Here is a 25,308-nt window from a genome sequence, read left to right as displayed (position 1 = left end):
AATATCAAAAAAGGAATGTTGAGATTCATTCTTATGAACAGTCAAAGCAGATAAAAATATTGGTATCCAAAAGGTCATTTGAGGTTTGCTGCGAGTCACAGACATACAAAAGATAAAAACCTGCCCCATTTCAAGTTCCTTAATTCAGACTTCATGACACTTGACATTTCATTTCTATTTTTAAAAACCCCACCAATTTATTGCAGTAAATTGATTGTCCTACACAGATCTGTCCAAATCCTCAAAAACAGTCCAGCCCCCCCTGATGCTGGGCTCACCACTGGCTGCCTGCACAGGTTCCCCTTGTTCAATTTGTGCTCAAGCTCTAGCTAGTGCAGAGGAAATTAAGTTAATTTGGATGAACTGACATTTGTATCCTGCAGCCATGTGCTTTTGTGGAGAACACAGAGCCTGTGACTGGACAGATGCCCTGGGCACCACACTGCCAGGGTGTTCCTATTGGAATTACCAAAAGTTTGGTATTTTAAGAATATTGCTCAAACATACAATTCTTCCAAAAGTAAATTCAAAACTCTGCATGCAAATGAACCCAGGCTAATTTGAACTTTTTTTCCTCTTGATTTCCATGATTCACTCCATGAGCATAAGGACAAGAACATGATACTCAGCTACAGTCTATAAAAAGTTTAATTGCACTTTCTGCTATCCCTGACTATTGCACGACCAGCTCTCCAGGAACCTGCTGACAGCACCAGCAGCCCGAGGGCCCAGCCTGGCTGTAACTGCTTGGGTGCATTTCCTAATCACCAGTTATAAAATACATCCTCAGAGGAAAAAAAAAAAAACAAACATGTATATTGCCTTGCAACACAGACCAAGCAAAACATTCTACCTCCATGAAGTAGAAATAAACACTTTTTTCCCACTAAGGACAAAGGGAGTTCTTTATGAGGACTCTCTCTTGGCCAAACCCCCCAAGAGCACTGACTAAGCCACAAATCTGGGGTGAAACTCCTTGTTTGTGTTACATGTATGAAATAAGCAGCACAAAACCCAGGGGAGAAGCTCTTCACTTAAAGGAGATAATGAAAACGAGACTCACTGGTTCTAAAGGAACCAAGGTGGCTTTGTTAAATGAAGCTGGCACTGTGCTAAAGTAGTTATCCCAACAATTCCAGCATTTTTTGCAATTCTCCATAGCATCTTTGGAGCCAGATTATTTCATTTCAGTAGTCCACAGAATGATCCACAGACAATCTTATTTTGGAATTGCAAGAACATTTGCTAATCAGGCTGGTGCAGAAAACCTTTTAAGGTCCCATGCAGGATGACTTCAAAGAGGAACAATTAATTTTACAACTTACCAGCTTTTAACAAGCGTCTTTAGAACCAGCAGGAGATACTTCCTATGGGTTTTTATCCTTCATGGAATTGCCAGCCATATGCCCACTATTATGCTTCAGCAGGACAAGAGCTGGGTGGTCTTTGGCATACAGCTCAAATCCCCCAAAGGCAGACTGCAGGAAGGTAGTTTAAACTAGGAAGAGAACAACAAAACCTCTCCATAGGTTCTGGAGGCAAGTCTAACACAGAGTCATGAGAAGAAACACGGAGTTAAACAGAAACTTTTACAGACACAATGCTTTCCTATTGCCATTCCTCCACATGGGAAAGAGCCACGCTGGATTTCAGTTGCAAACAGGACAAAATTCCTCCTGCCATAACGCTGTGACATCACAGGGATCCACACCACAAGGAAAACTTGGTGATTGCATCTCAGCTCCGTCCCACATAAACACCCAAGGACAGCCAAGCATGTGGTTTGGGGAGAGCTGAGGCAGGCACTTCATACATTCAGAATTGAAATGAGATAAAAGACACCCTCCCTCAAAACTGTCATGCTTCCAAAAGCAGCTCCATGATTTTCAGAGGCACCATTCACCACAATACATCTCTACCAGCCACATGTCACTGGGTGAAAGCAGCCTCTCTGGTGAACCACAGCTTCCAGCTCACAGCAGTTTGGCTACAGAAAATATAAAAATACATTATACACATACACTCCTTCACTGCTCTTAAAAACTCAGGCCATAAGGCTGTGAAAGAAATTCACAGAGTTAAAAGTTAATAAATTAAAAGCAGCTTTAAAAAAAGTGGGGTAGGAAAGGGAGGGGGGATAACAGGAGATATCAAATAAAATTCTGAACAGTTTAAAATGGGCTGACAAATCCCAAGGTTTCCTGGTAGGAGAGGTCTCCGCTTTTCATTGCCTTTATGCTGGTGAGGACAACCTCCTTCCTACAAAGAACACGTAAATCTATTTACAAAATCACCTTGGCCTTGCCACTGCGATATTTACACGCTCAGACAACATCATTTTGGCTAGACAAAGAGTGGTGCATGCATCTCTCATTGCTTTTCCCCTTCACTTAAAAAAAAAAAAAAGAGTAAAAAGTGAAAAGTCTTAAAAATCTCCTGTCCTTGGATTTAAAATGAGAGGCAGTACTCAGAAGCTTTGGTCCTCCATGGCAAAAAGCATCTTGCTGTGCTGCTCCACTGCTTGCAGTCGTTCCCCAATGAACAGACTCAGCATTTGATCCCCAAAGTGCAACCCTGACAGCTGGAGTAAATATTTGGTCCCCCCAAACTGCAGCTGCAGTAGGATGAGGGTTCTGCTGAACAGCTTGGTTACAAAAATAGTATCATCATCAGTAAAGTCACATGCCCATCATCTATTTCCAATGCCTTTTTGGTTTGCTAGAATTGAAAGTTCCTGCCCAGGATTGCACTGATTAAAAACACCTCAAGATGCTGAAGCAGACGCTGAAGCTGAGTTGTCACGGGAAGTTCCCAGATCCCCCGCTGCATTTGGCTCCAAAGGTCATTGAATAATGGAAAGATTTGGTCCTTCCCAAGGCACACATAATGCAGTTCGGGCAGAGAGGGCCCATCCTCACCGGGAGAGGGCTGCGGTCCTCCTGACACGGATCTCCTGAGCTGTAGTGCAGCTGTTGTGGTGGTAGTAATGCTGGACCAGTCTCTTCCACAAAGGGTTGCACTCCAGGAGGTACCGGTTCCCTGTGGGCAGCGGGATGGGGACAGCAGGTTAGTGGCTAGAAGAGGCTTGGCTGATACCATTTTTTGTCTATAACCTCTAGCTGAGGGGGCTGGGTCACTTGCAGGGAGATATCTGTGAAATCCCAGCTCCCTTTTCCATGCTGTCATATCTGTGAGCAGCTTTCCTACACATCACAGCCTACATCTTTGTGATTAGGAGCAAAATGAGCAGCCAGGTTATTGTTAGGACAGAGTTCTATCATGAAAGTAACATAAACAACATAAACAACGTGTGTGAGAAAAACTAACTATATTTGCTGTATTCAATCTGTGAATGAATCCTGCTTTGCCCAGATTCCCCAGTTTTCAAAACCCCAGACTAAAGGGCAGAAGAATAAAGCATGATCACTGGTTGTACTAGTTTGGATCACCATCCCTTTATCCAAGAATCCTATTCCCCTGAAGGCTTGTGCATGGTCCAAGGATACCAACCTATGATGCAGAGTCCTTCCTGAGCTCGTGTGATGCCAACATTGACCTGGTTTGGGTCGGTAACAAACCCCAGGTATTTCTTCTGCCAGCTCTTTGTGGGCTTCCTATCGATCTCAGACCGGGGGCAGGAGCGTACAGTTGACAGGATCACATATTTCCATTCACTTCCTAGAAAGTGGAAACAAACCAGATTTTCTTAGAAGGAAGCATCTGGCCATTTCTCTACCCCACATTTCTCTACTGCCACCCTCTGGGTTTCTCCAGCTTTGGAGGCCTTTGGACTCCTGGTCATTGCTTTCCAAAGAGAACAAATATCTTCTGGCAGTTCTCTAACACCCTTCTCAGAGATAGAAGCAGAGAATCACAGAATGGTTTTCTTTTGGAAGGGATATTCTGTGTTCCAACTTCCCTGACATGGGCAGGGAACCTTTCTCTAGAAATCTTCCACTAGAGATCCTTCACCTCCCTGCCTTCAGAAGCCTCACCCTGCCCAAGCACTCCAGAGGCTTTCAAAGGATTTACTGTAATCACAAATCACCCAGAAATCTGGTCTTCCATGGCTGCAATGACCCCGGGGTAGGGTTTGCTCAAGGACTGTATCTGTGAGCAGCTCCTCAGGAAGGCAGGAGGGGACAGGCCCAACCGTCCCCCTGCTGTCCCCTCACCTTGACTCTTCGTGATGGTGCAGACGGTCACCCCGCGGATGCCCTCCCTCTGTAGGCTCTTGTTGATCTCGGACACCTGGGCGCTGTAGGGGCTCAGGATGGCGATGCTGTCTGGCCGGATGGTGCCATCTAGTGTCAGCTGCTTGGCTATCCTCACCTGGAGACACCAGCGTCCTGCTCACCTGGGAGCGGGGCGGACGGAAGAGCCCCCCAGCACCTCTCCCCGGGCCACCCATGGCACCTGCCTTGCAATCACTTTGCCCCACACCTGGCTCTGCCCAGGGGCGTCCTGGTGTGCTCCAGACCTGGGAGGCACCAGGCAGACGCTGCTGATCTTTATATCTTTATCATCCCTCCACAATTCCAGCACAACTCCCTCCCTTCTGCATCCCCAGCAATTCCCCAGGACCCTGCTCACCGCCTGCGCCACTTCCTCCAGGTTAGCTTTGGAGTTCTCGTTTCCTTCCTCAGTGGAAATCATGAGGGAGTGCTCCTTCCCTTCCACGTGCCCGAAGATGATGGGGCAGCAGTTGTTGTCTCTATGGTGGAGCACACTGGGTTTCCGAGTAAGCTGGGGACACGTTCTCAGCCGCTTTTCATAGAACTCCTGGGATGGGAACTCGCAAATGCTCTTGTGCTGGCAGAGAAAAGGAGGGAAACTGAGGTGAACAAAACCCAATTATCTTCTCAGCCTGTAGCATCTTTCTGGGCAGGCTTCAGCACAATGCCGTTCTGCTGGAGTTGGCACTGGCATATTCCTACATATAATCCTGTGTCTAGGAAGGGGAAACAGTAATGGAGACTATCTGATGCTTAAGGCAAGCCTGGATTTTCTGTGATGGATAGAAGACAACCCACTGGAGGGCCTTACCATGCGGTACTGTGTGTCCAGCATCCAGGCCTGCTCCTGGTAGCGCTCAAAGAGAGACGTCTCCATGCCAAGGGTCTTGCAGACATCATTGTTAACCACTGGCCTCAGCTGTTTGTGATCACCCAGCAAAACAACCTGGAAGGAAGAGCAGACACCTCAGCTGCAAGGTGGAGGCACTGCAAAGGCCATCAGCTCTTTGGAAGGCTGTTTGCACACAGATATTTGCTGCTACTTATTTATGTCACATTTACAGCAACCTCAGCCAAAGACCACATTGGACATGACGTAAAGATGCTGTCCTAGATAATGTTTCCATCTGATGGGAGGAACACAAAGAACCATAGAATTCTAGAGGCACAGAATAGTTTGGGTTGGAAGGAACCTTAAAGCTCAGTCTTGTTCCAGCCACATGCCATGGGCAGTGAGACCTTCCACTATCCCAGGTTGCCCCAAGTCGCATCCAGCCTGTCCTGGAACATTGCCAAGGATGGGGCAGCCACAGCTTTTCTGGGAAAACTGTGCCAGAGCCTCACCATCCTCACAAGGAAGAATTTCTTCCTAATATCCAATTTAACTCTGTCCTCTACCAGTGTGAAGCCATTCCTCCTTCTCCAGTCACTCCATGCCCTTGTCCAAGGTCCCTCTCCACTGCTCTTGGAGCTCCTTTAGGCACTGTAAGGGGCTCTAAGGTCTCCCTGGACCCTTCTCTTCTCCAGGTTGAACAGCCCAAACTGTGTTTATGCCTCTTGTCACGTTAATACTTTGTACCTGGGCCAGAATATTTTTTCTATGGCAGCGACACCCACCCCATAAGAAGCACAAACCTTAAAATCCTAACAGGTCTTGTAAGAGCAGCGTGGTAAGGGATGGAAAAGGTTTGAGAGCCCTGAGCAGCTGTCCCAGAGACACATCTTTGGCAGGGACATACCTTCTCAGCACGGCCGTGGCAGACCAAGGGGATGAGGGTCTCGGGCTCTGTGGACATGGCACACTCATCAATGATTATCTGCTTGACATTGAGGTGCTCCAGGGCGCTGGCAGATGAGACAGAGCAAGTGCACAGGATGACATCGTGATGCGCCAGCTGATACGAACGACCTTGTGTCAACCAACCTTTGTACCTAGTGTTGATGCAGAAAACACCAGGTTATGCATAAGGGAAACACCTCCAGATTCCTCACGCAGGAACCAGGCAGAGGCTGTGCTTTCCCAAATGCTTATGGCTTCACCTCCCTCCCCAGGATGAGCTGGTGTTCCCAGAAAAGGGCTTTGGCTGGACACTGTAGGAAATGTACTTTGTCCTGAGCTCAACAGGGCAGGGGGTCCAGGTGAAGGATTCAAGGGTCACACAAGCAGAATAGGAATTTTTGGTCCAGATGAACAACAGCACCAGTACAAAAGTGATTCTGAGGCTCTGTGCTGTACCTGTAACCTCGAGCTCATCACTTTTTGTCATTATTCTGAACACACAGTTTATTAATCTGTGCTTCAGAGGTGGCACACAGCCAAAGTCAGCCATCTCTCACCAGGGTCTCTTCCTACTCACTCCTTTGTTTCTTCTTCTGTGATCTCCTCTCCATTCCTCACCCGAGTGTCAAAGTGACAGATCCTCTGCCAGAAGGGGCTGGGTGCCCGCCGGATGCGATGGTGCAGGATTATTTCACTGAATAAAGAGTCAATATATAAAAATTTTCCCTCAACACTGAGACCTGAGTAATTTCTTCTACAGTGAAGCAGATCACACAACCTGCCTACATGGAGAAACCCCATCAGCTAAAAAACTCACAGCCAAACTTTCCCATCTTTGTAGACCAAATAATTCAACCTTGAGGACATAAAATACAGCCGCTTCCCTTTAGCAGCTGCAGGCAGGAATGAAGTCAGAGATGTTCAGGGCTGTTCCAAAAGGAGATGAAAACATCTAGAGACTTTTCAACTACCTGGATTTCCTGACTAGGTGCCAGATTAGAGTGTACACATTCACTTGAAAAAAAATAATTACAAATTAATTAGAAAGCAGGTAAATAGTGCTGCTCTGCAGTGGTGGAATGAAACTATTTGCTGTGGTTTGTTCAGCATTACTGATGCAGAAGCCACCTCTCCCCAGCACCCTAGGAGCCTGCAGGGCCATGCCATCCTACCTGAGCTCACGTTTTGGCTTTGCATCCCGTAGGGATTTACGGGAGATGTTCCGGTTGCTCCCCGGGTATGGGTATTCCATCGTCTCAATGGCCTCCCCATAAACCCTCAGTGGTTTCAGCTTCTTCATCTTCAGCAGCATCTCTGGAAAAGGAGGGCAGGTCTGCTCAGACAGTACCAGGCACTGGTGGTTCTCAGGCCTGTCTCTCCCTGTCCCTCTTTCATCATCCCATCTCTGGTCCTTGCCCTGCAGTGCAGGATCTTCTGTAAGGACCAGCCCCACTTTTGGCCCCTCCACACCACATGTTCTCCCTCCCACCAGTACAAGCCACTTGAGGGGCTTAAAAGATGATAGTTACCAGCAACAACATCAACAGACTTGTTGGATGGGCCACAGTACAAGATGCACTTTCTCCTCTTGTCCTTTTCATCTTCCAAGCACTGTGTTTTGTCCTTCTCAACAATCTCTTCATTCAGTTTATGGAACCAGTAGACAATGTGAGTTCCAACAACGGTCTTCCCTGTGCCTAGAAAAAAAGGAATTTGCTAAGAACATTTTAACTACAACACTCATGCTCTGGAGCTGTATCCACCTGATCAGCCACAAAATAAAATCAAGAATGGAGGGGATTGCCTTGCACAGCTGTTGGTCATGCCAACCCATGCTCCCTTCTCCTGGCTCACCAAGGGTCCAATGGAAAGCAGCAGATCACCTCTTACCTGCTATTCATACCACAGCAGGTGTATTCTGCTCTCCCCTCTTACCTGGTGGGCCTTGGATGAGCATGAAGGATTCTCTTAGAGCATCCAGAACAGCCTGGTTCTGACTCTTGTTAAGTTTCCAGTTGCTTCCAGGGATATCAAAGGATTTTTGCTGCAGGATTTTGGATTTTGTCACTGTTAGAGCAAAGAGCCAAGAAAACAAATTTAAAGAAGGTTACTGAGGGCAGCACAGAAATGATCCAGCAAGAGGGTGCAGCAGGTACCTAGCGATGGTGGTCCATTACCAGACCACCCAGAAATAATCTTTGTCCCATGCCAAGATACTCTGCCCATGAACCATCTCTGCGAGTCCTGGGGATGACAATCTCAGCTGTGCCAGCCACCAGCAGGGCATCCCAAATTACATAGCAGCATCACCCCTATCACCCCTGTGGGCAAGGGCCCACAGAAACTGCCAGGGCACCTGCCTGGCCAGAAGTAGCCACAAGGTAAGAAAGGTTAATATTTGCACTTACGTTTCTGAGGAGGTTCGTGGCCAAGGGCAATGCTTGTAGCAAGGTCAGAGGCATACTTGAGCCTCCAAATTGCTTTTTCTTTCCGTCTGACAGACAAGGAAAAATAGGAATGAATGGAATGTAGCATAAAATAGCAAAAGTTGTAATACAGCTTTGCTTAACTGCCTTACTTATTCTTTCTCTCTGCTTTGTTGTTGCATTAACTCCTTCTATAAAGAACTTAAACCACAAAAAACATAAACTTATTCTGCTCCTCTGCATCTGAGACCATTTCTTAACTGACTGAAGAGCTGAGCCCACAAAGATGTTGAGAGCAAGGAACACAACTCCTCTCCCAAGTCTGTTTTGTTATGGCCCACGCCCTTTTATTGGATTAGCTTCTAATGTTTCCTAAAATTCACGATGCAAAAGGAAGCACATTCTGCCCTGAGAATGCTACAGCACTGAGGGTGCATAGAAGCATATGCTGTGTACAAGGAAGGGTAAACTAGACACGAGTTCTGATTTAAAAAGAGCACAACTTGCTTTGCAGCAACAACAACGGGGAGTGATTTGGAAATCAGGAAACTCTTCCACTAAGGAAATCCCACTCCAGGGCTTCACTTGGCCTTTTAAACACATATTGCAGCAAGCCAGTAATATAAGAAGCAGGTGCTCAGGGAAATTTCACCACCTTCCCCTATTTCCCCATTCTCAGGGGCAACCAGAAGAGCATGAGACTCTCTGGAGAACAGACATGAGGGGTGCTGCCATCCCCCACAAAGACCCACAGCCCAGCAGTATGGCCAGTCAGAACAAGGATAAGAGCAAGTTTTTCAGGGGATCAGCCACAGCAGTGAGGAAAGCCCCTGGGGGTGCAGCAGAGGGGTCCTGTGGGAAGCCAGGTTAACCAGAGCACACTGCTGAGCCCACTTACATGTCTGGCAGCATCTTTGGAATGAGCTCTACTGTGAACCTTGCAGAAACCTGTGAGATCTCCACAGGAATGGTCTCCATAGACATATAGTGGATGTAAAAATTCACAGTCTGTTGACCAGTCCTGTCCAACTTCTCGTCATCGTTGAACTCCTCCGTGACCCCATGAGCCACCCAGGTGTAGGTATCGGGATCAACCACAAGTTTGTTCTCTGATTTGCCTTTGTCAAGCAAAGACAGGTTCTGGAGGCCATGGCTGAGGCATTCCTCATCGCTCTGAGGGCTCTTGGGAAGCTTCAGCCCACCTAAACGAATGCACAGGTAACAGTGGAAGAAGTCCACTTCAATGGAGCAGTCCTCCAACCACTTCTTGTTCAGCACAAAGCTCCCTTGCAGCTGTCCTTTGCTTGTCCTTTGCTTTGCCCACTTTATTTTAATATCATGGAGGACAATTGAGTCATTCTCGGCCACGGCACACGACGCAGACTCCATGGCACTCATGGGCATCCACACCTTGTTGTACTCCGTCGTGTTCTTGTACTTGTCCTTGGACTGCAGCGCGGCGTAGGCCGAGAAGCAGTCGATTGGCTTCTCCATGTGCTGCAGGCAGACCTCAAAGCCCGGTGTCACGCACCACAGCTGCACGAAGGGCACCAGGAAGCCGCGGCTGACGTCGGTGGTGAGCTGGAACCACAGCGCGTCGCCGGCGCTCAGCTCCAGGGACAGCTCCATGTAGTGGGAGCAGGAGCTCTTTCTCACCCAGCCTATGCGCCGGTGGTGCAGCTCCTTGCTCTGCCGCAGGAGGGACGCGGCCCTGTCAAACTCCTCGTTCCTGATGGCCATCAGCACCTCCTGCCACGTCTGGGTGCGGAAGAGGGTGACACTCTTGTCACAGAGGGGTCCTTCCAGCAGGCTCTGCTCCTTTGTCTCTGCAGAGTACATCCTCCTCTTCCAGGTCAGCCTGATGCTGCTCCGCTGCTGGATGAACACAGGCTGCTCTATCAGCTGAAGGGACCTGTAGCTAATTCTCTGCGGATCTGGAAGACTCTCGTTGTTCAGGGGAAACAGGGCTTTAAAAAACCTGCTCATCTCTTCGATATCCACCACAAAGGCAATCTTCTGCAGGACTTGGTCCTTCAGCTGGCTGGCCATCTGCAGGGAGTGGGCTCTCTTCTCATATGTCATTGCCTGGCTATTCTTCCTGTTGAAGTCGTGACAGAGAAACTCAATGTCATCCGCGGAATAGATGAGGGGCTTCTTGCGGAGCACAGAGTGAAGGTGCCGCTGCACCACGACGTCCACGTACCGGCGGATGGGAGAGGAGGCCCAGGTGTAGGAGTCAACGTGCAGGGAGTAATGGCCTGCCTTCGACTGCATGGTGGAGTTGGAGCGACAGAAGTAGGAGCGGCTGAGCAGTCTCCTGAACTCCAGGACCACGGGGGCCAGCTTTGGGTGGATGTCATCAGTGACAACGAGGTCGAGCATCTTCTGGAAGTCACGGGCATTAGCAGCTGACTGCAGGTGCTCCCAGATGGGGCCCAGAAGACTGAACTCCACATTTTTAGGGGAGTCTTGAGCAGGAGGCATTTCTCCAAGGTGATGCAAGAGATGAATGGACAAAGGAATGATGTGGCTGTACTTGTTTTTCATGTGTGACAGCTGTGCAAGACTTGGCTCACACTGACACCGGAGAGGAGTGACATTTCTGGTCACCTCCTGGTTGGTGAGGAACTCAGCCACGAAACTATTGAACATGATCATTAACTCTTCTATCATCTGATGGGACCCCCTGTTACCTGGGGAACTTTCCTCATCCAGCCGGTCATAGAAACAGTCCTCCTGTAGCCGAGACTTGCGATGGATCCTGGAGAAGTGATAAGCCACAGCGATGCAGTCCTCCAGGGTATCAAAACGAAGGGCCTTTGCTGCTCCCCTGTAGCAGTTCTTAATGCAGAGCTCTGCCTCTTCGTAGGACAGCTGCCTGTCCGAGCGGATCACGGAGATGGTGAAGATTCCCTTTAACATCTGATCAGTCTCCTTCTCTACGGTGACAAACAAGGAGATCACCCGTCGGTCTTTCTGTGGCAGGAGGCTGCAGACATCTTGGCTGATTTTGGGTGGGAACATGCACAGAGGCTCCTGCTTGGGAGCATAGAAGGTGACACCCCGCTTCTTTGCTTCCAGGTCCAAGGCACTGCCTTTGGGAATGATGCCAGCCACATCTGCAATGTGGATCCCAATCTCATAGTGACGCCCAAGATCCCTAACGCTGATGGCATCATCCAAATCCCTGGCACCTTGGGGGTCAATTGTGAAGGTCGTGTAATTCCGACAGTCCTTCCGAGCTTCCTTAGTGAGGTTTATGTTGCTGTTGGAGGTGTATTTGGCTGACTCTTTGGTGACAGGAGCTGGGTATTTCTTCTCCAAACCATACTCCAAGGCGAGGATCTTTAAGCCTTCTTCCAAAGTCAGTGCTGCCTGCAGTATCTCTGTTATTATCCCCAAAGGGTAGTAAAATCCTTCCCTCCAGGAGATGACCTGGACACAGAAGAACTGGCACCTCCTTGTCTCCTGGCTGATCTTCTCACAGCTGACCACTCTGTACTGCCCATTGACAAGCCTGCGGATGGGGATGACATTGGGTTTCTCCTTCAGCCCCGGGACGAATATTTTGGTGACAGTGGGATCGATGGGTATCATCACACGGGGATCAAACTCATCCATCATGCAGATGAAGGTGGGTTCTCTCTCAGCACGTTTCAGGATGCCCACCACCCTCCCCTGTGGGCGGTGGCTGCTGCCGTCACCTATGCTGTTCTGCAGGATTTCCACCAGCACCTCGTCCCCACTGAAAGCTGTCCCACAGTTAACTCTGCCTTTGATCTGAATGTTCATGGCAGGGGAGTCATTGAGGGTGAAGGCAGAAGCTCTGTCGAACCCCTCTTTGATCAGCTCACACCTCTTGTACATTTGGGGGTGCATATGCTGGTACTGCTGCATCATCTGAGAAGAGAAGCTGACATACTCCCGCTTGTCTTTCCACTGCTTTGAAGCCTCGGCCTTCACATTCAGCAGCCCTTCATCAGACACTGTCACCAGCATGTTCTTGCTCTCATCTAAGAGCTCCTGGAGGATGGGATCATCAGCATTCATGCTCTCGTCCTCAGAGCTCGAGGAGTCTGCGTCGCTGTCGTCCTCGTCCCCCTCCAGGCTCCTGCTCCAGCTCTCCTTGTCACACGCAGCCTGTTTGATCTGAGCCATTGTCAGGCTCTCCGGGAAGATGCTCCCCTTGTCGATGCACTGCTGGATGAACCGTTTCCACACCTTGCTGCACTGGCCATGGGAGCACAAGGCCACGGCGTCCCCCACCACAGCCACCAGCGACTGAGCCCGGGTCATGATGGTGTTGAGCACTCTGGCCTCGTTGAAGAACTCGAGGTGGTGGGAGGCTGACACACGCAGGCTCTCGCTGGTGTGGACCGTGCTGATGATGATGACCCGAAACTCACGCCCTGCACCAGAGGGGACAAGGGAAAAGTCACTCATTGGATCCCAGCAGGGAGGACCTTGCCTGGCTGCCACCTGTCTACACTGTATCACATGGCCATGGACTGATGTATCCCTGCTTGGCTGAAACATGGGGGTCACCCCAAGCGAGTAAAGCAGGGGGATCCTGAGATCCTCTGCGCATGAACCAGGGTGGACATCACGGGCACCACCACCCACACACCAGGGAGGGAAGGACAGCCTGGAGATGGGTTAAAGGCAGAGCACTGCACCAGTGCAGCCATGAACACCCACAGAGTAGCCCAGCATGCCCAGTGCCACTGGCAGCCCCTCCTTGCAAGCAGGGGTAGAGTTTGCTCTGAATCTCAAATTCCATGAGGAACTGAGGGTCTTGCAGGAACAAGAGCAGTGATCATTTGCAAGGATCCCTCTCCTCTCGGGAAGAGCTCTGCTGATCACAAAACAAATAATAACCAACAAGAGGCATCCTAGTGATGTCAGAGCTGGGAAGAGGCTGCAAAGAAAGGGTGTGGAGATCACAAACACCCCCTGGGGTCAGTTATTCTCACCACTAGGAGTCCCAGCTGCGCAATAAAAAGGAAAAAAAAAAAAAAAACAAAAACAACAACAACAAAAAAAACCCCAAACAAACACTGATGAGTCATAAATTAAGTCCTTGAGGACAAAACCAGCCTCTTGTCATCCAGAGCAGGAGACTCCTCCTCTAGTGAGCTGTTCTGTGATTGGTACCCATGCTGGTTTCAATTCCCTTCTGTCACTAGCCTCCCTCACTGGTACTTAGAGCTTCACATGATTCACACATACTCAGGTCTCTGGGATGGCACTTACAGGGTTTCTACCCTCCTACAAAGCAAAGTCCATATATCTGAAATGAGTAATCAGCTGGGCGCAGATTTAATTCAGTGAGAAATCTTATTCACGCAGGAAAAGACAAAATCAAAGCTCTACCAACCAGAAGGGTATGGAAATCAGCCAAAGGAGTTCCAGGCACTCCCTCCTAAATGGGACTGTGGTGGTGGCAGAGACATTGAGAGGGCAGGGGAGCTCTGCCTGGCACCTCCCAGAGAGGTATTTTTCCACAACAATAGCCAATATTTTGCATGTTAACAAGGAGGAAAATGTAAAGATGTTGGGAACTCCTCTGCTAACGCCCCAGTGTCTCTTCCCCCTGCCTGTTACCCCTGGCTGTAGTTGCTATGGACCCCCATGTCCACCAGCATGACTGCAAAAGCTGTATATGACTCTCACACAGAAGACCCCAAAATGCAGCCAGGCATGAGGGACTGTTGCACAAGACACAAACCTGGCAAATTTTCATAGTTTTCCACCACCACATCTTGTAGCTGCTTTTTCCTCAGCTCTTGTCTTGTTGCAGAAACCTGGTAAGAGAGAGGCACAACTGATCTCAGCTCAGAAATGCCACCCACCAAACACCAGAGTCCCTCATCCTGCCCAGCTGCAGGTTCCCCAAAGTACTTGAAAGCAGCCACACGTGTGGGCTGACTTCAGCCAGAGCTCCCACTGCCCTGGAATTAAGCTGCCTAGAAGATGCTGACAGAAGTGTTTAACTAAGCTATCCCACCATCTCTGCTCCAGCCACCCAGGACACTCTACCTAAATGGAGAGTGCTGAAAAAAAAACACTGAAGGCACATGAGACCCCAGATTTCCTATTTCTACTAGCACAAATACAAATAAATAAATTAAAAGGGTCTTTCTTAGGGAGTGTTTAGTCAGCAGTGCAGGCATAGCCCCCTCAGGTGGAATGCAGGATTCCTCTAGGTACCTGTGTCCCATGGGAGACCACACAGATCTTCTTCAGATCCTGGACACCCCACTCATCTGGCCACCTCTGATAGATCTCCTTCACTTTCTCAACCACTTGTATTATCTCAGAGATATTTTGCCAAGAAATCATGGAGATATCCCTTTCAGCCACACCAGACACATGGCAGAACACGAGGGGATACATTTCGGGGTGGGGTGGGATGTTCCCACTGGCTTGGATAGCATTGCCCTTGCCAACGTAGAAGTGCTTGGAGATGAACTCAATGATGCCAGCAGTGGAACGGTAATTCTCATTGAAGATGATCCTGCTCTTCTTGGCCACCTCATGCGTCTCCTTCTGGTAGAACTGAAAGAGCCGGTTCAGGAGGGTGTGATCAGCAGATTGCCCACCCCCAACACAGAACAGCTTCGGGGTTATCTGCATGTGGTCCCCAGCCAGGACAATGCGGGTCTCTAAAGTGGCGTAGGAGAGCGGAACCAAAGCTTCGCACTCCAGCATCTGCGCAGCCTCGTCGATCATGATGTGGGTGAAATAGCCACGGGGCACCTTCAGGTCCTTGGACAGCATGGAGGTGGTGATGATGATGCGGTGCTTGTCGATCTCGGCCTGCGCGTGGGGCGGCGGAAGGAGCGCTGGTCCGGCGAGAGGCAGCAGTACATCTGGGTGATGGGGTCCATGGTGCTGACGGGCCGGTCGGTGTACATGATCCGCAGGGGAACAGCCCAGGGGTGCCCCGTGGTCACATAGCTGTGGAAATACTCCCGGATGTAAATGTCAGCAGCGCTGGAGAGGAGCAAAAGGGAAAAGCGTCAAGGAATCGTCGGTGCTGTTCTTAAATTCTGCAACACAAAGTTCTCTCTCATCATTCTGCAACGCTCATGCAGTTTCTCTCCTGGCTCTGGTGACACCACACTTGTCACAGCAGACATTCACAACTGCACAAAGGAGCCAGTGCCTACGCAGCCACCAATTCCCAGCCTCTTTCAACAGCATGATTTAAAATAGGAGTTGATATTTGAGACTATGACATCTCTTGACACTCTTATGGAAAATTGTGATGTGCCCCACAAAAGCTGTGGCCCTGATGCTGTGCAGGGCCAAATGACAAGGAGCTCTCCTCTGACAGCAAAGCATCCCCATCCTCTGGTGAGACAAGACCTACAGGAGAAGCTTCCGTGCAAGCAAGCAGCCTGGAACAGGCTAAGATTAGCAGTCACCATCTATTATGCATTAAAAACTGAGGCAGGCAGTAACAGCCTGCAGGATCAGATGTGGACACTCTTTTCAGTGTAACCGCTCTAATTTTAACAGTCTTGGCCTGGTTTCTCTGAAGGCAGATCCAATGGCATTCAGACCAGATCTGCATTTTCTCTTCCCCAAACTCTCCCTGGAAAAGTCAATAGATTGGCATGTATACAGAGCCAAACAGCCTTCAAGGGCAACTAGAGCACAACATTATCCCAGCATGGACAGGCAGCAACTTTCTACTTATTGCAGTACACAGTAAAGGCTGGAGAAAACTCTCTCTCCAGCCACATTCCCATTTTATGATGAGGCAGGAATATGTGAAGTGCTCAAGGCCAGGATGGACAGGGCTTGGAGCAACCCAGTCTAGAGGAAAGGTTTGGAGCAGGACAAGTTGTAATGTCCTTTCAACTCAAACCATTCAGGGATTCTATAAGTCTGCATTGGCTCTGCCACAAAGACTTCCACCCATGCCAGGCTTCCTTCTAGCAGGAAGCTGAGCAGTTTAAGACAAATTCAACAAAAACTCATTTATTTAAACAAGCGATTGAAGTGCACACTGGAAAAAGGGCAGCTCGACTCTGTCTCATACACCCTGACTCCCCTTCACCCCCCCAGGGAGCAATGCACCAGCTTGCCCAGAGTTATCATTGCCTCCTCCCTGCTAACCTGTTTGTGTGAGTGCAGATCAGCACACGTGTGTTGGGCTGCCTGAGGATCTCCAAGGTGGCCATGGCCAAGGTGAATGTCTTCCCTGTGCCAAAAGGCCCATAGATGAGCAGAGGTGGGACCTGCCGGCTGGTGGTCGGCTGGCCTGTGATGAAGGAGATGGCTTGTTTCTGCTTGCTGTTCCCTCTCTGTGGGGACCCAAGAGAGTAGGGGATAGAGCAACTGGCAACATCTGGCAGGACCAGTTTCTCATCCAACAAGCTGTCCACAGCTTGGTGCCACTGCCGGAACAGCAGCTGGTCTATTTGGAACTGGATTTCCACCTTGTGGGAGGTGTCTGCCTTGAAGTTCAGCTCCGAGCAGCATCTGCTTGGTATCTGTAGCCAGATGGTCTTCTCTGTGGTGGCTTTATGCTCCACAAAAACTTCATAAACCCGATTGTCCACAGGCGGGTCAAGCGCCAGGAAGGCGGTGGGCACAGACCTGCTCAGCAGGTACCCCTCGTCCGTGTCTGGTGAGAGGTTGTAAGGGGTAGGCACTTCAGCAAACAGCTCCCCAGAGAGAGCAAACTTCGCCCCCATGGAGAGGCTCTGCAGCATGGGGGTCAGTGAGATGAGCACACGCAGGTTGAGTCTGAAAGGAGGAAACACCCAAATGAAGAGCAGAGAAAAGATCTGTCAGTTGCTGGGCCCTCCTCCATGGAGAGGGGATTGCCACCTACACCCAGAGAGCGTATGCCAGCCCCCCAAGCACATACAGACAGAAACCATGCTCTAGCTTATCCATGGCCACAGGATGAGACCCAGCAAGCCATCCTTCTTGTTTCCAGTTTTCTGGGAAGGTAGCACAAGACCCAACCCAGAATGAACAGAAGACCCCAGGAGCAGCATGGCCCCAAGGGTTAGGAACAGGCTTGTGGTCCCCAGCGAAGGGGATCTCCAAAAGGGTTCACACCTGGCACTTACTTGGCAATCAGAGCCTGCTCAGCTTCTTCCTCACGGAAGAGGAAGCTGTGCATCCTCTCCCGATAGTTGAGCCGGGTGATGGCAACGACTGCACTACTCTCACTTTGGTAATCCAGTGCCAGAGCAGGAGGTTTGTACTTTGCCAGCAGCACCACATCTTCTGCAGTCCTTGGCATGCTGGGAACGATGATGCGGTTACCGCGATCCCAGCGCACAAAGTTGACGGGGCGGGCGCTCTCCCTGGTGCTGGGGACGTGCTGGGGGGTCTCCCGCCGGCCCACCCTCACCCTGAGCTTCTGCATGAGGACGGGGCGCTGGCCGAAGTCAAAGACCACCCACTGCTCGAAGATGCCCAGGATGCAGCACTCCATGCTGACCTCCACCTGCGCGACGCGGGGCGAGGAGGACACAGTGGCCACGTGGTCCCCACAGAGGTACTGCAGGCCCCGGGAAAGCCCATTCCCCGAGAAGTAGAAGTTGATTCCAGGGTCTCGCTTCAGCAGGGCCACGTGCTGCAGGTGCATCTGCCATTGAGGAGAAGACAGGGACACAGTGAGGGCAGCCCACGGGAAGAGCCCAGCAGCTGGTGAGGTGCTCCAGCAACATTTCCTAGAATAAACTGCCAGAGGAACCAAACTCTGTGTCAGCCTCACCACAGCTTATGCCTTTTGCAATCACACAGCAATTACTCTAAGGTCTCAGAGAACCTCAGGTTTCAGTTTAATATCAGCCAGTGTGCAGTAAATGGGAGATCTACTTTGGAGAAGACAGGCTCTTGCCTCCAACATCCACAAAATTCTGGTCAGGAAAGTAACTGAATGTTGTTATTTGTGACAGGGGAGGTGTTGAGAGCAGCAAGGTCTGCCCCAGGACCACTGCACAAAACAGGAGACACAGTGGCTGCATCCCCTGCACACAGCCCCAGTGCAGGCACCACCTGAGCAGCTCCTGTGTACCCAGCACATGCTCTCATTTAAACATGCCCAAATCCCCACCCTTCTGCCCCTTGCAGAAACTATAGCTAAACCCCCCCCAAGCAAACAAAACCCTGCAAAGGACTGAGCTAACCTTAGAGTGGACCTTGAACTGCCACTGGTATTTCTTCTTCCTGTCCTCCAGCTGCACATGCAGAGGCTGCTCACACACAACTTTGACACCCTCGACGTGCTCAGCCATCTGTGGGGAGTCATGAGAGGAGAGGGACTGAAGGCAGCATCCCAGGGACACACCTCAAAGCCCTCCACAGTGTCATCTTCATCCTTGCCTTTATGCTACATCCTCCCAAGAGGGATCAAGAGTACATCCTCATATTCCATCCTCACCCACTGCTGCTCCACGCAGCAGCCTTGGGAAGCAAGAGGACGCACGGCACAGCTCGGGTACCCTGAGCAGGCTCTCAGGTTGCTGTCTCCAAAGAGATGAAGGAAGGAGGATGCCACATCCCTTTTTGCATCCCCATTAGGAAGGTGAGCAGTGGGCTCCATTCCCAAACTCTCACACCAGAGGATTCCTGCGATGCGCTGGACCAAAGCACTCCCACCCTGTGCCCGCCACTCACAATTAACACCTCGTTGGAGCACATCCGATACTCAGCAAGGAGCCGGTCCTGGTAGGACAAGAGCCCATCCTTCAGGGCTTGCTTCTTTTTCTTCACAGAAACTTTCACCCTCTGGATCCACTCCTGCAGCTCCTCTTTGGAATGAGCCTTGGTGCAGCTGTTCCCCATTTCACACGCCTCCGCTCTGTCAGGAGAGAGGCGTTCCTGGTGGAATGGGGATCCTCAGGGAGCTGGCAGCTCCCTGCTGCCCCTGCCCTCTTCCCTGTTGGACGCCTTACCTGCTGCACAGTGAGAACTTGGTCAGCCCGAGCGGTGGTGCGCGGTGGACCCACTGCATGGAGCTGTCGGCCGAGAGCATCTGCACGTGCTCGATGGAGGAGCAGTGGTTCTCAAAGCTCTCCTGCGAGCTGCAGGTCACCAGGCAGACGTGGCAGTAGAAGTACACGGGCTCAGGTGCTGCTGGCTTGCTGTTGGTGCTGCCGGTGCCCATGGACGGCAGCAGATCAGAGCGCTGCAATCCGCGCTCCCTCTCGGCCTCCCACACGGCCATCTCCACGTCACTGTGGGCGTACTGGCAGCGCTGCGGGCCGTGCCGGCAGGGCTGGCCCCGGGACACGAACCGGCAGTAGGAGAGCGTCTCAATGAACTCGGGGCAGGGCCGGATGGCCGTGTACTGCTGCTTCTTCTGGCTGTCCAGCACCGCGTGCACCAGGAGCGGGTCCCAGCTGCGGTGGGACTCGCAGAGCCACCCGCAGCCGCCCACCGTGATGCGCTGGGGGCGGCCAAAAAAGCATTGCTTGCAGATCTCCTGGAATTGCCCCCCAAACTCACTGGTGATCTCGCTGGCAGCGCTGGCAGTGAGGTGGGGGGTGGCAGCGGGGTGGCCCCCCAGCTGCGCCTGCAGCACCGCCGCCTTCAGCCAGCGCCGCTCCAGCTGGTGCTCCCTCTCAAAGTTCCAGACCATGGCCTCCTCTGCGCTCCAGGCAAAGGTGCACTGGTTCTTGTGCCTGCTGCAGCCCAGCCCCATCATGTAGTACCTGCAGACAGCGTAGCGTGCTGGGTTGGGGAAGCCGGGCCGCCGGGACACCTTCCTCCATGCCGTGCTCCGGCGGCTGCGGCAGCGCGCCAGCAGGATCTCGTACATGCACTTGTGCTCCACCTCCTGAGGGTGGTAGGTGATCTCATTCTCCTTCACACTGCACTTGGAGCAGACCAGGAGCAGCTCCAGCTGCTGCTGGAGGCTGCCCAGTGGCACCTTTGGGCCGTTGGCTGTTGGCATCTTTGGCAGCAGCTTGAGCAGGGCACAATTAATGGCAGGAAGGTCTTAGAAGGTGATGCTGCTGTGGGGAGGAGGTGCCATGGAGCGAGTGGCCTTGTCCTAGCTCACTGCATACCTGCTGGTCATCGGTGCGAGCTCATGAAGCCTGACAAAGGAACAAGGAACAAGTGACTTAGCAGGAAATATCAAACCGTCCCTGGCAGGTGCACACAGAGGCACTGGCACAGCCAGGAACCTCACCCAGGCAACTTCGGCCTTGGCACCCTCCCAGCTCTGTTCCCCCACCAGCCCAGGTCCCAGGGGAATGTTTTGCTCAGGCATCAGGCTGCTGACTGGTGCTGGTCCTGGCAGGGCTCAGCCTGGTCCCCAATGTCCCTATAAACCATCAGCATTTACCATCCAAAGTGGCAAAGCAGTAAGTGCTCCAGAGGGCCCAGCCTGGTCCCCACAGCAGCCACTGATCTCCCCAGACCATGGACACAGGATCCAACTTCCTCCTCCTGCTGCCAGCACCTGCCCCACCTTGGGTCCCTCCTGCCAACTTTCTCTTTCTTTATCCTGTTTTCTTCCCCGAGTTGGCCAGGCAGCCCCACGCTGAGCAGGAGGAACCCAGCTCCAGCCCCTCAGCCCATCCACCCCGTAGCACAAAAGATTAATTAGAATTAATTAATGAAGCAAGCAGCCTCTTTGCTCCTGGGTTGCAGCACCCAAGGCCGGGAGATGGGCATGCTGGAACAGGGGCCGGCCGGCATCTCTCCAGCTGACAGCTCCGTAAACATCCGGCTGGGAGAGCTCGGCCCTAGTGGTGGGGAAGGCAACTCACGGCTCACCGCCCCTTCCAGCCACCAGCTCCGGCATTTGCCATCAGTTTCCTGGGTAACCAGAGGCCAGGAGCAGCCCCGGGAATGATGCTGCAGGGTTTGGTGGCTGGGCCACGTGGTCAGGGTGAAGGGAACATGCCGGGGCACATTTCTGGGCAGGGTGTGCTGCCAAGAAAAGCCACTGGCCTCGTGCTGAGCACCCAACTTGGGCTCCTGGCCAGCAGCCACCACGGACTGGCTCTCTGGCAATGCCAGGGAAGAGCAGGATTTACAGCTGAGGTCCAGTGGACAATGGAGCAGGAAGGCAAATCCTGCATTGCTTCTGCTTTTTTAAATAAGTATCCTTTGCTCTTTTCTGGGATAAACAGGGTGCTGGGCAAAGTGGGCAGGGAGTGCTGAGGCTGCTGGAGCTCCAGACAACAAACACAAAGCTGGAAGTGGCTGGAGCATCACCCACATTCCCAGCATACCCTTAGAGAGCTCCTCACCTCCCATCCCAGTGTCACAGCATCCACCTGCTGCTGAGCCATGAAGGAGCCATCTAATCCTACTTCTGGGTGTGCATCAGGTCAGACACGTGCTCGGTGGATAAATACCCGCTCAGTTTATCTCTCAAGGCCTGGCAGCAAGCCTGGCACTGGGCAGAGCTGCAGGTTTCCATTCTGGGAAGCTGTGGGATTCCGTGGCAGACTCCCACGCCAGCGCCGGCTTGATTGGGGTCACTGTGCCACGCCACTGTGCCATGCCACGGGCTCTGCATCCAGAGCTGAATCACCCAGATTCAGCTCTGTGCCTTCATTTCCAAACCTTTACTTGAAGCACTCAGTGCAGGCTGGCAGTGAAAGAAGAGCAGTGACCCTGAGCTGGCTGGGGCCAGCAGACAGCCAGGGTATTCCTATCCTCCGGCTGAAACAAGGTCATGGTCATTGGAATAAAACTTTCTGTAGTCCAGGGGTCAGGAGTTCTTTGTTTGTTCTGGTTCTACCACAAAAAAACAAAAAAGAAAAACTGGAGACATAGCTGAGGTTCTGGTGCTGCCTGATTGCTGATCGATGCAGAGACAAAATAATTTGGGAAAATTTGGAAATAATCCCCTATGAAGAGAGGAGGGAGAGTGGAACAATCTGTCTCATGCCCAAGGGCATCGAGGGATGCTCCTCTGATTCCCAGCAAAGGCAGCACAGTGCTGAGGGGGCTGCAGAGCCCCTGGAGCTGCTCCGGGCTGGGAGCACCAGAAAAACCCCAGAGACCGGGAACCAAGCAGAGTCTGGGGAGACACAGCCTGCTTGGAGGGCTGGACTGCAGGAGGGAAAAACCCTGCACCCTGTGGGGGCCAAAATCCCTCCTGTTTGAGCCTGGGGAGGCTGTTTGCTCTAAGGGAGCATTCCCACTCGGCTTTCCCCGGGAGATCAGGGATGGACTGGAGCTAAGCGGGACCCCAGGGCAGAGGGAGCGCAGGTTCAGCTTGCCCCGGGGGCTCGGCACAGGACAGGGGGACACGGAGGGCGGCGGCGGCAGCGGGGCCGGGCTGTTCCCGAATCCGCGCCCGGGAACGCCCGGACCGGGACACAGGTCACGCTCAGCCTTCCAGCTCCTCTGAAGCTGGCCAGGGCAGCACGTTCCCAGTGGAACTGACTCCGGCACTTTCGGGAACACTTCGCTATCCCTCCCTTTAGCAGTTCCACCTTCCTTCCTCCCTCTGGAAGTCTCCGCCTCCGGCCGAGCCCTCCTGGGAAAGGCACTCAGGGTTGGTGCGACATCCGTGCAACACCGTAACCGGTGAAAACTCCAGTAAACCTCAGTTACACACGCGGGAGAGGAAGAAACCTGATCGCTGGCACTCGGCTCCGTGCACAGGGAGCCGAACTTCCCGGTCCCGGCACATCCAGGGCCGCAGAGCTCACGGGAGACGCGGTCCCGCAGCACCGCCGGTACCGACCCACCCGGCTAAACGCTGAAGAACTGCCCGTAAATCCCGAGCAGGACAGCCAGGGTGCCACTGCAATTCATGGCGAGGCAGGGCATCCCAGCTGGAAAAAGATAAGAGGGAATATTCCACCTTTAAAGGGGTCAATTTCCTTGCTGTTTATTTTTTTAAGAAGGCGTTTGATTTTAAGCAAACTGCCAGAACATGCTCTGGGTCTGGAGGTGGGAGGGAAGAGGAAGTGCAAACCCCGCTCAAAGTCTCTGCACAGCACTAGTGCTGACGCCAAATTAAAGCTTTTCTCTCTCTACAGCACTCTTGTATTAGGAAAGGAAAAAAGAAACAAAATAAGGAAAAAAAAAAAAAAAAAAAAAAAAACCGAAAATGCTAAGGGAACTTTTGCAATCCAGGCTCGGATGGAGGGAAGACACAAAGCACGAGGAAGATCGGTGAGGTGTGCCCCAAGACAGCTGTCCCACTGGGAATAAAACTGATGTCAACAGGGCAAAATCCAAATGCTTCGGGGCAGGTAAGGGCGGAAGGGGAGCAGTATTTACCAGCAAGCCACAGACCATGATTTACAAGCTGAATTTTGTATATTTCAAGAAAAAGCAACCTTTTTTTACACTGATCCTGAAAAGCTCAGCCTGGCATTTAAAGCCACTCACACCCTGCTGCTGGGTGACAAGTCACCATGACAGACAGAGGCTGGTTTATTGTACCCTCAGCCCCATCTGGGCGAGTTCTGCCTCTCTCCCAGGCACCAACACTGCCCCACACAATCTCTGCCCAGCTCTGCTCCAGCCTTGCCACAAACCAAACCCAAACAGAGCACACCATGGCCTCGCTGATGGCATTTCCTCTGCGCTCAGGAAAATGCTGTGGGTCAGGGCCAGGCCACGCTGTGTCCAAGCCTCGTCCCTGGCAGGCGCCTTGCAGGGCAGTGCTGTGGCCAGAGATAATCACATTTCCCTGGAAATGGCGAGGGGAAGCACAGCTGTGGTAGAGAAATCTGCATCCCGATGCTCTGCACCCATCCTGTCCCACCTGGCCCTTCCCTGAGCTCCTGGCTTCATTAATTATTGACAGAACGTTGGGCAACGCGCTAAGCTGGAGTAAGCCAAGTGCCCCTCGATCAGAGCAAGGGACGTGGGTCAGTGTTGGGAGTGGGATGGGGACAGGGGACCATGTATGTGCCTCGGGGGGCTGCAGCCCCACATCCCAGTTACCAGACCTAGCTGAGCACGGGCCCTTGGAAGTTTTTCTACAGCTGCAAGCAGCGCTCAGAGCAGCAGTGCAAGAGCTTCCCAGCATCTCCAGCATCCCACCAGCGATCAGTGCAGCCGGGCTGGCCGGGAGCGTTTGGGAACGGTGGCAGAGGAGCTGCCTGGCAGATGCCGGCCAGTGCCACCCCACCACCCGCAGTCCTCCTGGCTGCACCGAAACCACACACCTCTGGAATCTCCCTCCAGTGCAAAAACAGCCTCCAGAGTTCTTGGCGCCCCTCTTTTCCAGCCTTTTTCAACCAGACAGCTCCCTCCACATCCCGCCCAAGATTCGGCACTACCAGCCTGGCTGCTGCAGTGACCGCCGCGACACCACTGCCCGAGTGCGTGTGCAGACAGGCACAGACCCTCCAGTGCGTGCAGAGCCCCGAGACACGTGGACCCCCGGATGCTGCATTTGCTTTTATCCAACTGTAAGAAGTTCACCGGGAGCTCCCAGATGCCATTCCCGGAGTTCTGAGGCGGGAGCACGGTTAGAATATCGCTGTCGGGGATCGCAGCACTGTGCATCCCCGGGGTTCTCCCCACCCTCCAAAAAGGGCTTTGCACCTCAAACCTGCACCCAGGCTCTGAGCCTCCTCCGCCGAACGCATCCCGTCCCAGCAGGGACGCTGCGAGCCAGGGCGGGGGCTGAGCGGGATGCGCTCCCCGCACGCCCCGCAGCATCCCGCTCGCCCTGCAGCACCCCACGGCTCGCTGGGGGGCTACCGGGGGCACCCCCGCCCCTGCAGCCCCCCGGGGCGCTCCGCTGACCGCCCATCCCCGGAGCTCCCCCACCCCCGGAGCGCCCCCCGCCGCTCTCACCGCCGCCTCCGCGGTGCGGGGATCCGCGGGGACCCGGGGACTCGCCGCCGGCGGCAGTTTCGCTTCTCGGGCCTCCCTGCATTCAAACCGGGGCCGGACTTCG

At 52.4% G+C, this 25,308-nt stretch overlaps 1 protein-coding gene across 1 annotated transcript; it reads right to left on the bottom strand.

Moving 5' to 3' along the window:
* HELZ2 (helicase with zinc finger 2) lies at positions 1–25,308 on the bottom strand. The gene is given in 21 exon segments (XM_030963345.1): positions 1–3,039; positions 3,511–3,678; positions 4,176–4,332; positions 4,594–4,812; positions 5,047–5,181; positions 5,975–6,167; positions 6,593–6,709; positions 7,188–7,329; positions 7,545–7,712; positions 7,951–8,082; positions 8,424–8,509; positions 9,340–12,850; positions 14,170–14,245; positions 14,652–15,260; positions 15,263–15,437; positions 16,569–17,201; positions 17,534–18,057; positions 18,602–18,709; positions 19,092–19,275; positions 19,370–20,515; positions 25,206–25,308. Coding segments are annotated over 20 exon segments (8,463 nt in total). The 5' UTR covers positions 20,371–20,515; positions 25,206–25,308; the 3' UTR covers positions 1–2,914.

This window comes from Camarhynchus parvulus, chromosome 20 (genome assembly GCF_901933205.1).
Source record: "Camarhynchus parvulus chromosome 20, STF_HiC, whole genome shotgun sequence".
In the NCBI taxonomy this organism is placed as follows: Eukaryota; Metazoa; Chordata; class Aves; order Passeriformes; family Thraupidae; genus Camarhynchus; species Camarhynchus parvulus.
The sequence above is the reverse complement of the archived record's forward strand: the minus strand, read 5'-3'. Positions and strand labels throughout refer to the sequence as shown.